Source organism: Enoplosus armatus, chromosome 3 (genome assembly GCF_043641665.1).
Source record: "Enoplosus armatus isolate fEnoArm2 chromosome 3, fEnoArm2.hap1, whole genome shotgun sequence".
NCBI lineage: Eukaryota > Metazoa > Chordata > Actinopteri > Centrarchiformes > Enoplosidae > Enoplosus > Enoplosus armatus.
In genome coordinates, this window is record NC_092182.1 from 11,566,715 (window position 1) to 11,578,054 (window position 11,340).

At 39.5% G+C, this 11,340-nt stretch overlaps 2 protein-coding genes across 5 annotated transcripts; one reads left to right on the plus strand and one right to left on the minus strand.

The window, feature by feature from the left end:
- The first annotated feature begins 1,384 nt into the window (after positions 1 to 1,384).
- Positions 1,385 to 4,139, plus strand: olfml3b (olfactomedin-like 3b). Its single transcript, XM_070903353.1, is given in 3 exon segments — positions 1,385 to 1,618; positions 2,642 to 2,927; positions 3,355 to 4,139. Coding segments are annotated over 3 exon segments (1,305 nt in total).
- Positions 4,140 to 6,693: 2,554 nt separating this feature from the next.
- Positions 6,694 to 11,340, minus strand: cdk2 (cyclin dependent kinase 2). Of its 4 annotated transcripts, XM_070901860.1 has the most exons (7): positions 10,890 to 11,340; positions 9,618 to 9,695; positions 9,392 to 9,512; positions 9,000 to 9,170; positions 8,617 to 8,718; positions 8,297 to 8,500; positions 6,694 to 7,605 (listed from the first exon to the last, which is right to left on the minus strand). In XM_070901860.1, exons 1-7 carry the CDS (start codon positions 11,003 to 11,005, stop codon positions 7,501 to 7,503), a joined length of 897 nt encoding a protein of 298 aa, XP_070757961.1. In that variant the 5' UTR covers positions 11,006 to 11,340; the 3' UTR covers positions 6,694 to 7,500. The 4 variants fall into 4 exon arrangements, with proteins under 4 accessions (XP_070757961.1, XP_070757963.1, XP_070757962.1 ...); XM_070901862.1 differs by lacking the exon at positions 9,000 to 9,170; XM_070901861.1 differs by lacking the exon at positions 8,617 to 8,718.

Genomic DNA, 11,340 nt, shown 5'->3' on the forward strand with positions numbered 1-11,340 from the left:
TCCTCCACAAAATGTGTCTCTACCGGAAATGATGTCATACAGTTGAAACAGCCAAAAGTAAGTGACTCACAAACCTGTAAAACTCAAAAGGACAGGAAGAGTATTATGCTATTAATTATAGCTAACTAGAAAAACAAATCCTGTTGAAAAAGAGGTGGACTGACCTTTGTATAGCAGGGTCGTCTTATAATTACAAGTGAGACCAGAGACGGTATTAACAATATTTCATATTTCCCCAGTAATTCTTCACTAGCCAAACTAGCAGTAGACATACACCCATTATTACAACAACTGTTCCTGTACACAAGAACAGCTGGAAAACACAGCAGATACAGCTGTAACATGACCAAAAAATGTAATTCTGAAAGAAACGTCTTACGTATGTGAAACACATTATTTTGATTCATGGATTATTTTTTCCAGCACTATTCCAGATTTTTTCCAGTTCATCCCCTAAATATGGGTTGAGTGGTTCAGGATGTCAAGATGCTCCACAGACCCATTCAGGAGGTCTTGTGTGCCCACAGCTGTGAAACCTTTGAATGACAGGTGATGAACTTCCCTGTTTCTTGAGATAAGGGTTTTATTTTATATGCACAGTTTTTACAATTTTTAAATTTTTAAGGTTTCATTTCATTTTCATTGCCTGCTGTATTGTATTGTTTTTTAATTTCCTTCTTTTTTAATCATTTTTTAATATCCTCATGGAATATGTGTGTGCTTGTGTGTTAGCATTACTACTGTTGTTATGAGAGTGTGACTTTTATATGTCGTCTGATGTGACCTGTTTGACTTGTGACTTGTGTCTGACTTGTGGCGCCCAAATTAGTTTCCCTTCTGGGTATTAATAAAGTTATCTGATTTAATCTAATTCAAAAATACCAATAAACGTGGCAGTACCTCTGGATCTGCCTGCATCAACCTTTCATGTCCTGTTAAATGAGGCACATTAGATTTAAACTTTCACTGTTTCAAATAAAGATACCTGTTTGGATCAGAGCTCAGGACAACATCTAAGAAATCCACCTGTTAGAATATTTCATATTGTGCCCAACAGAACTTTTCTTTGTTAGAAAGTTTAAAACAAATAATTTTTTGAAGTTGATAAAAATCCAGATGGTCTTCTCCTTAATGCAGGAGGCCTCAATGTCTCCTGTCTCCCACTCACATTACGCTTCCTCCTTCTACGTGACTTGTGGTCCTGCGCCACATTAATCTCCTGTGTTTGTTTGAGTAAAAAAACTTCCTACCCACTCAAAGCCATATATACATTTAAACATCAGTCTATATATATATTTTGGGGGGGTTCAGTTTGTTAATCAGGTAAAAGCTGAAGTAAAAATAAAAAACACTGTCTGTGACTGTACGCTTCCATCTACACCAGATGTTTCTGGCTCCTCCCAGACAGCTTAGTAAAACATTCCAGCCCACCTCTGGGAATCTGCTGGCTCCTCCACACTCTCTCACTGAACTCCAGTCAAACCTTTTACAGGAGCTAAAGAGACTGAGCTGACACAAAATGAGAGGACTTGTTGTCTTGGTTACTTTGGCCTGCTTTGCCACCGCTCAGCACCAAGCACTGATTGACTACTTGGAGCGGAGGCTGCTTGCTATTGAGGTAAGACTCACTTTACCTCCCTGCCGAGCCCTGCGCTCCAGAGTCCCTCTGAGAGGAAACTTCCAGGGACAGGGCAAAGGCAATGGAATGCAGATGTGGGCAAATCCTGAGGAAAATGCTGGAAAATACAGCACTTTGAAATGTATAGGGGTTATGAGCTTCTTGTCTGGGCTCAGAGACTGAGAGAAAAATGTAGTTTAAAAGCTTGATTAGTCCAGATATGCATATATGATCAAAAATGACCCAATGTATACAAAAACTGCAGTTTGCAAAAGTTACATTATGGAAAATTCTATGAAAGCTGGTTTGTTTGGAAGAGTTGTGCTATACTGGCATCCCAAAGTTACATCTATCATTGTGATCAAGTATTTATTTCACTAACATGTGCCAGAACACCTTTCAGAGAATTTCCTGCCTGTGTGGAAATGTATTTTTGTGATGATAAATAGCTCTCCATGGGGATCTTGCCATTCAGTTACTTATTTTAATATTGTAGTTTAGTTTGTATGAAAAGATTAGATATAAATCATGTTCTACTCTTCATTCTAACAAGTATGGATAATACACAAGTATAAGTATTATCCATCCACACCCCTCAGTTTCTGTGTTGCTCTGTAAGCGTCAGACTTTACTGATCACCTGCAGAGAAAATCTCTTTTCATTCTTCTCCTCCACAGCGAGGTCAGAGGTCAGGGTCTGCTGAGCCGAGTGAGCTGGTAGGATTCAGTGTTTTGCAAAAAGACATTTGAGCAGGGTGGATACTTGCCACGTGTGGGCTGAACCTGGTTGTTTGAAGGATGAGTTTCCTACTTATTATATCCGTCTGCCCCAGTTCAATTACTGAGCCTGAAAGGAACATAAAATTATGGCCTTTTCAGAGCTTTCTAGAAATGCATTTTACAGCTCTGTTAAAACAAAGATCCATGTCACATCCAGACAAACAGGTAGGATGGAAACAACTGTGAACAGCCTGTGTAAGTATGAAGACATATAACTAATCTCTGTCCTCTTCTTTTAAAACAGGACCGGATCTCTCTGTGGCATGAACAGACCGCCCGCTACGCCTCAGAGCTGCGAGAGCTGAAACAACAGATGGTTTCCCAGCTGGAGAACCTGGATAAAGAGAAAGAGACGCTGAGAGGGAATCTGGACAGTGTGGGGACGCGGGTGGACCGGGTCGAGCGAGAGCTGGACTACCTGGAGACTCAGAACGGAGCTCAGCCGTGTGTTGATGTGGACGACAAGCTGATAGAGCAGCAGGTGACGCTGGTGAAGGAGAAGCAGAAAGCCAAGTATTCAAAACTATCAGGTGAGATGTGATGTGCTTAAACTGCACTTGGACAGCAAAACGGCCTGTTTATCAGAATAAACACAGCATTTCATGGAGGATGAACACGAAAATACTTAGTGCTTACTTAGAAAAGCAAGCAAATCCTCAAGTTTGTAATTCTTATTGTCACCAAATCCCATGACAAGACGGAAACCAACAATGCGTTAGTTATTCCCTTAAAACTTTCCAAATTCCCAACCTGTCTGTGGCTGTTAGCGTGTAGCCCGTTGGTTCCTGCTGAAGACGTAAATCTTTAAAAAACACTCCCAAATAAATACATAGTTTGACTTTTAAAAAAACATAACTCAAACAGGAGTAAATAGTGCATTTGTTGGGGACTATTTTCCCTGGCGGATTGATACACATTTGGTAAACTATGTAAAGCCTGTCACTCTCTCAATTTCAGACTGCAGCGACATGATCTCGAGCATCAAAGCCATGAAGATCTTGAAGCGAGTTGGAGGGCCAAAGGGCATGTGGACCAAAGACACCAGCAGAAGCTCTGGGAAGGTCTACATTTTTAACGGGACAGATGAAGACACCATCCACGAGTTTCCCTCTGTGCAAGACTTCACCCGCTCGCTGGGCATGTCTCAGTCCAAGAACCTGAAGCTGCCGTCTGCCTGGAGGGGAACGGGACACGTCGTCTACAACAATCACGCATATTATATAAAACAGGTTGAAGAGATAATGGTGGTTAAATATGACATGAAGAACAACTCTGTGACAGACAGCGCAGTGTTCCCAGTGCAGGACCACGTCTCAGTATATGGCCTGACCCCCGAGACAGTGATGGACCTGGCTGTGGACGAGGAAGGCCTGTGGGCCATTTATGCCACACGGCAGAATGAGAGGCACATCTCTCTGGCTAAAGTGGACGCCAACTCGCTGGACATCGAGCAAATGTGGGACACAAACTGTCCGAGAGAGAACGCAGAGGCGGCGTTCATCATCTGCGGCACTTTGTATGTGGTGTACAACACCCAGCAGCCCGGGCGCTCTCGAATCCAGTGTGTGTTTGATGTCAACGGTATGGTGACCAACGAAGACGCGCCACTGATTTACTTTCCAAAGCGTTACGGAGCCCACTCCAGTTTGAAGTACAACCCACAGGAGCAGCTGCTCTACGCCTGGGATGATGGCTACCAGATTCTGTACAAGCTTGTCATGAAAAAGAAACTGGAAATCTGAGCTGAATAATACACCGCACCATCCTCCCAAAACTTCCACAAACACACACAAACCCCATACCAGTGCCATACCAGTGCTTTAAAAAAAAATCTTATACAAGTTTTAGCTCTTTAACTACAAATCATGTGTAGTTCATGTTACCGCTGACCATTTCTGAAATGCTGTAGAATTTCAGATTTTTGAATATGTCTTTTTTTTTACCTTTTCAGTACGGTATAAAAATCAACCAGCAGACTCTTGAAACTTACTTTAACTGTGCAATCCAGTGACCATCAAGTCTACCTTTCTTATTTTAATTTTCATTATGCGGTGTGGTATAACAATTTAAATCCAGACGGATTTAAAAAATCTCAACAGAGTGCTCCACTTGATTTTCATACCATACAGAAATGAATGGACAACAACGGATGGGAGAAGAAATAAATTCAAAAATCGCAGTCCACACTCCATACAGCAGTGACCTTAAGTAATAAGTCGGCTAAACATGCAATATCACTGGTATGGGCTTTAAGTCTGAATATCCAAAAGCCTAAAAAGGTTCAAAAGTGCTTTCTAATGTTGAAAGGTATTATGTATTTTCTTTTTCTGAGGCACAGTTTCTCATTTCTTATCAGACTGCACTGCACTTCTGTTTTCACAGTCATTTCTGTGTCTTCTGGCACGTCAACTTACTGTATTTAAGTATCTAAAGGTGTTCCAAGGTCAGGTTACTTCAGCACTTGTTTCTTTTTGTTCATGATACAAACATAAGACACATCATACTTTTAAATTAGTATAATTTACTGCACCTCATTACATGTCCTTTTTCTGTCAGAACACATTTTGATAACATAAATCTTGGTAGCATAGCTGAGTTTGAGAGGCATTGATCTATGGGGAGTAAAAGACAAGGCTAACAGTATGTGTAGCATCTATAATAATTCAGTCTAAACACGGTGTATTACATTTACTATATGTTATATGTTTAGTTCAGAAGATAGAATTAAAAATCAACATTTTCTTTAGTTTTGCCTCAAATTTAATTTATCAATCTTTAAAAATCTTACAGATTGACAAAAAACAACAAATATCATAATCAAAATACCTATGGTGTTGTCACTATGGCGACCTCAGAGCTGCAATAAATATAACCGAGGTATTAGGATATGTGCGAGAAACAGCTAGCTGGCTAGCACTGTTATATTGCTCTGTTTATTTTCGTGTATACTTTCCCAACAAGTCCAGCACATACGTATTTTGTGGCGGTTAACTTGAAATCACCAAATTTAACAAAGAGCACCACTATTTGAATTATGCCTCTCATATAATGCAATTGTTTATTAATTTATCTGAATATAACATATCTATGTCTGACTGTTTGCTTATATGTTGATTTTCCCCTCAATCATCTATTCCTATTTCTGCATCTAATTATTGTTAATTATGAAAATAAACTGCACCTGTTGAGACAAGGAGTCTGTCATTTTCTATGTACAGATACAAACATATTAAAGCCACTTTGTGTAAGATTTAACAGTTCAGATGTTGGCGCCCCCCAGTGGTAGCATCAAAGAAGACACTGTGGCAGACAGAAATGCATGCCATTACTTTCTCTGTTAACTTTCTGGTACTGTACATCTTGTTTTCACTCGTTTCTTGAAGGTGAACTGTATTGACTGACGTCTAAATATGGCGCGACTAATAAAAACTAATTTAGGTGGAAGTCTGCTGGTTTTTTTCATGGGAGCACACAATCATCCAGAGCTGAAAGAGCAGATTTCAAACTCTGAAAGGAGCGTGTCGAATATCTAAAACTGTGTATGATAAATATTACACTTGAAGCAGTTATTAAAGACATTCAAAGTTTAGTTTTAGCCTACTTTGCACTTTTTAAAACCTAATTTAATGATTCAAATGTTTAAATCTTTATTTTTTTTGTGATTTTACCTCCTACCACAAGTTCATCATCTAATTTTAATACATACTTGAACATTTCTTTAAAACATCACTTTTTTAAAATACTATGTATCATTTTAATCCTCAAGCAGTCATTTCTTCACATAATTTGACTCACACACACTGGGCTCTAAATTAGACATATTAAGTTGTCACTTAATCATCACTGCCATGAAAACAAAAATAGGTCTCATCGGCTGGTGGCTCTAATAGAGCAGAAAATTACACCATCTATTTTAAAAACTAACCAGGTTAACAAAACCTGTCCTCATAAATTCATGATGTCTGTCGAGATGCCAGCTGTAGAAGTGGGCCAAGCCAAAATCAATGAAGTGGAACAGTAATTGGATTAAACAACGCGAGACGACATTTGACTTTCACAAACTATTTGGCATAACTGTTCCACTTCAGGCTCCAGAACTGAAGAAAACCTCATCGACTCTGCCGACCCTTCAAATGACGCAGCTGTAGTGCAAACTTAAGAGACCCAAATGATCCTGACACGAACAAACAGTAACAGTTATTTAAACAAGTTTATTTTTTCAAACTGTAAATAAACAATATCCATAAAAACAGTTCATTAAGTTTGAATAAAATCTAGAGTAAGAAAGATGCAACAGCACTTTAAATTCTGTAAAATCTGAATTACAACAGGGAACAATTGAATATCAAAACTGTATGTACAAAGCTGAGAGCTTCCGTTTGGTGAGTAATCCTGCCAGCAAACCCGAATAACCTGAACTTTTTTGTGTTCAACAACCAAAAGGTGCCATTTTAAAATCACTTCCAAGATACTTTAGACCCAAATTTTGAATTTAACTGCAAGAAAATCAACCTAAAAGAACATAATTGTAATCTCTTGTTCTTTCAGCACCAACTGTTTTACATCAGCTGACGATGTTTGTTGAGCTGCGAGCCGCCACTCACGTCTTTCTGTCAGCTGCGGCTCAGTCTCACAAAGCATGACGTTAGGTATTTGCACTATCCCACAAATATATTTAATCATATTTAATTCTAACTACTCGTCTATTTGAATTGGGACATGCTAAAGCCAACATACTGTTTAAACGGGAAAATGTAATGGCAGATGAGTAGAATGTGTCTGTCTGACCTGCGCTCAGTCAGACGACCATCCCAATCACAAATATAAACATTTTCATCGAAAATGGCAGTTGCACATAAATATGCGAAATTATGATATTGAAAATTACAGTTAAACTTTCATAACTATTATAACGTCATGGCTGAAAAAACAGCAAAACTCTCGGGACATCTATCGTCTAGAAAGCTGGTTTTAGATATTGACAGATATCCATTAAAGGATCCAACGTATCCTGTAGTGTCCACTTTTTCTGTCCTTTATAGTTGTGAGGTCCTTATTGCTTAGCCACTGTTGGCATTAAAGTGCCCTGATATCCTGCTCGACTCAGAGTCTCAGATGAGGAAGTGGCATGGTGACGTCGCGGAAGAATCGATGTACGAGGGCGTTTTTGGCAGATAACCTTTTGTTTGGATCATAATTCAGCATTTCCTACAAGGACAAAAACAGAAAGAGAAATACAGTCAAACAATGTGTCTAGAAAGTAGCGCTGCAACTAACAATTATTTTCATTTTAGATTAAATCGATAAAACATTTTGTCTATAAAATGTCATGAAATAGTGAAAAATGCCGGTTATGTATTCAGATTGCTCTTTTTATTTGATCAACAGTCCAAAAGTTAAATCTAATAACGTTACTATCCTATACGACTACGAAAAGCATCAAATCCTCACACTGAAGAAGCCGCATTTTGGCTTGAAAAATTACTGAAATGATTCATCGAATATCAAAATTGTTTCATTGATTCATTTTATATTGATCGACTAATGGATTAATAAACTAATTGGTGCAGCTGCACTGTAAAGTTTTCATATACTTGTATGCTGTAGTGGAAAACCAATTTACTTTTTATATTATTTGCTTACAATGCTGTTTCTTATCCTTGGCAGAACAAGAACAACAAACTAAAATAAGAGTGCCATGGCTGCAGTGTTCTTTAGCCTGTAATCTGCATCTGGATCTTCATCAAAGTAAAGAGTGACAGACTAACGTCGACATGTGTGCCTGATTTTAGTTTCATTTAAGTTCATGAGAAAATGGCCACCCAAGAAAACACAAAAACTCCTTGACAGAGCTAATTAATACTAAATGAGTCTATGAATGAAAGACAAATGTTCTCACTCCAAGCAGTTCTCTTCCATCCTCATCAAGAAGAGGAACCACTTTGGACAAATCCTGCCGGGCCCACTTGGGGAAAGACGGTTTGTAGTCAGGCATCGAAGTGACTCCGGGCCAGACGGTCTCATCAGGGGTGCCCAACGTGCGGAAGATCCGGAATAACTGATCGATCTCGGAGTCGCCGGGGAATAAGGCCCTCCTGGTGATCTATACAGTGGACAGGGAGGTAAGACGGATGTTATGTCTGATCTGTTGTGCATCACGTGCGGACTTTAATCATTCACAGTGGAGCTTATAGTAAAACATGAAACAGAGTGCTTTACCATTTCAGCAAAGATGCACCCCAGACTCCAGATGTCGACAGCTGTGGAGTAGTATTTACAGCCCAGGAGAATTTCTGGTGCTCTGTACCAAAGTGTCACCACCTGAAAAATATCACAGGAGCACGTTTGTAATTAGTTAAAACACAATTTCTCATGTAAAGATGAACCAAAGCAAGTATCCACAAAAATCTTATGAAACAGGTTTGTCAAGTGACGTGCAGCCCAAGAAATAAAAACTATAAACTTGAGTATTGTGAGATATTTATGCACTCACTTCACTCAGAGGCAGCATGATGGAGTGCACTTGGCTGCTGAATGTACTTGGTAATGAATATGCGTAAACCATATAACTCTATATTTTTCTTAATGATGAACAGGGTTACCTCATGTGTGTATGTGCGGACAGGCACCCCGAAGGCTCTTGCCAGGCCAAAGTCAGCAAGCTTGATCTCTCCCTGAGCGTTGATGAGGAGGTTCTGGGGCTTCAGGTCTCGATGAAGAACCCTGTGGGAGTGGCAGAAGGCCAGGCCTTGCAGCAGCTGGAAAAGATAACTCTACAAACACACAAATATATATATATATATATATATATATATATATATATATATATATATATATATATATATATATATATATATATATATATATATATACACACACACACACACACACACACACACACACTCTGGTAAGTCAACTCAGAAATCCACGAAGAAGAGTCCATTTACTCTTGATTTCTTGAAGAGATCCAAGACATATCTGTTTTGATGTTTACCTTAACCAGAGGCAGTGGGATGCCCGCGACTGAAGAGGAGTCCATGAACTTTTTTAGATCCTGATGAAGGAACTCAAAAACAAGGTAGAGCTTGTTCTCAGTGTGAATGACGTCCCGCAATCTGAAAGATGTTAACAAGCAGGTTGGGTTAAAAACTGACAGAAACAAGTAAAACGAGAATCATGCAAACAGGATTTAGCGTGAAGTCGTAACAACAGACACTTACTTGACAATATTTGGGTGACTGAGTTCTTTGAGAAGTGAAATCTCTCGGATGGCGGTGCTCGGTACGCCCTCCGTTTCCCTGAATGAAATAAAGGGCGATTTAACGGGTTATGATACTGAAGCTCGGTCACTGAAATCAGGTCATAATAACATTGTCATTTTAACTTTTTTGTTATTTACTTCAGCTTGGTTAATGATTATATAACATTTGCTGGTTTCACTATAGCTTTTAATTTCCTTTATTCTATTTTTTGTGTATCTTAACAGTCAAAGCATTCACAACCAAAGCAACTAGTGACAAAATAACTGGATGTTCACTAGAGAAAGATGACCAGAGCTGTACAATCAGTGGCCTCTCTTATCTCTGCACAATCATTGCCAGTACAACTCAGCCAACAGGAGATGAGCTTCCTGTGGTCTGACACACGTCAGAAAAAAGCTGGATAAAGAGGGTCACTGACGCCACCTGCTGAAGACCAGGAAATGATGTTCCTTGACCCAGCATGGCAGCAAATTAATATTGCCCCAAAAAATAAAACAATTTCAAAAGTAGATATACACAAAGTACACATGTTTTGGGGTTTTGTGCACAATGCACTTAACCAACAATCAGATCCACATATGAATGTGCATTATAAATATTCAGTGGTACCCTTTTGGTTTGAAACCCGTTATAATGAAGCTACTTCTGAGTCCTCATCACACATTAATGCCTTAGTTTGGACATAAGATCTGAGCAGTTAAACCAAAAATTATTATTATTTTTCCCTAATTGTGAGGATTTGTGGAGGCTCCCATAATATAAACGTTCATGAGAAAAAAAAGCTAAACTTTCTTGTCTCCTTAATCATCCTGTGACCTCTCAGGTTTATCTTGGGACCCCTGACCACCAGGTCGGGAACCACTGCATGTATCATGTTTTGGTGTAATACTAAGTTAAATGACTGCAGTAAAATGTGTAAAATGTCAAATATAAGTGTTTATATGTAAAGGAAATTATATGAGTCGTGTCTAAATGTATTGAGAGCTTGAAGGCTGATGGTTGAGAAACACTAATACTGTAATACGTTTACTTTTACAGATCAAACACTCCGGGAGTGATGGGAGGACGCAAACATCGTGTAACTGTCACACCCTGATGAGGCCAGAACGAGAGTAAAACAAGTTTCATCCAATTTGAAGCAAAGCTAAAGCAACAGTTAGCTCCACTGCCGTTAGCTTGGCCTCCCGTGATTCCCAGATGATACCCAACAACACTCATATGTGAACTTACGTGTCTAGCCTGATTTTCTTGAGCGCAACAGTTTCTCCGGTGACTTTGTTCTTGGCTTTGTAAACCACTCCATACGTGCCTTCTCCTATCTTCTCCACCTTCTGAAAGGTATCCATATTTCTTTTAAAAAAAGAACAAGGGGGCTTCCTGGTTGTTTAGCTAGTTAGTTAGCAAGACTACCCTCTTTGTGTGTGAGCTAACAACTGCTCGGTGGCTACACAGAGAGACGTTAACGAGCAGCGCGAGGACCGACATATAATTAACTGCTCCGCTGGGCTCGTTCAAGCGGTCCGGATGCAGCACAGCCTGAGGGCAGCGGTCCCGTCGAGGTTAAACTGTGTCGGGTCAGAACGAAGCAGCTAAAGACTGTGGGACCGGGGCATCTGTTGGCTCTGATAATGATATTATCCGTGTATATGTGGATTAGCGTGGCGGCTGCTGCTTCTCTGTA

Excerpts from the sequence above, each read along its gene's own strand:
- cdk2 (XM_070901860.1), bottom strand. The coding sequence starts at position 11,005 with ATGGATACCTTTCAGAAGGTGGAGAAGATAGGAGAAGGCACGTATGGA. Across the intron at positions 9,513-9,617 it reads AGTCACCCAAATATTGTCAA|ATTGCGGGACGTCATTCACA; the intron begins GTAAGTGTCTGT and ends AACATCTTTCAG. Across the intron at positions 7,606-8,296 it reads ATGGAAGAGAACTGCTTGGA|GAAATGCTGAATTATGATCC; the intron begins GTGAGAACATTT and ends TTGTCCTTGTAG.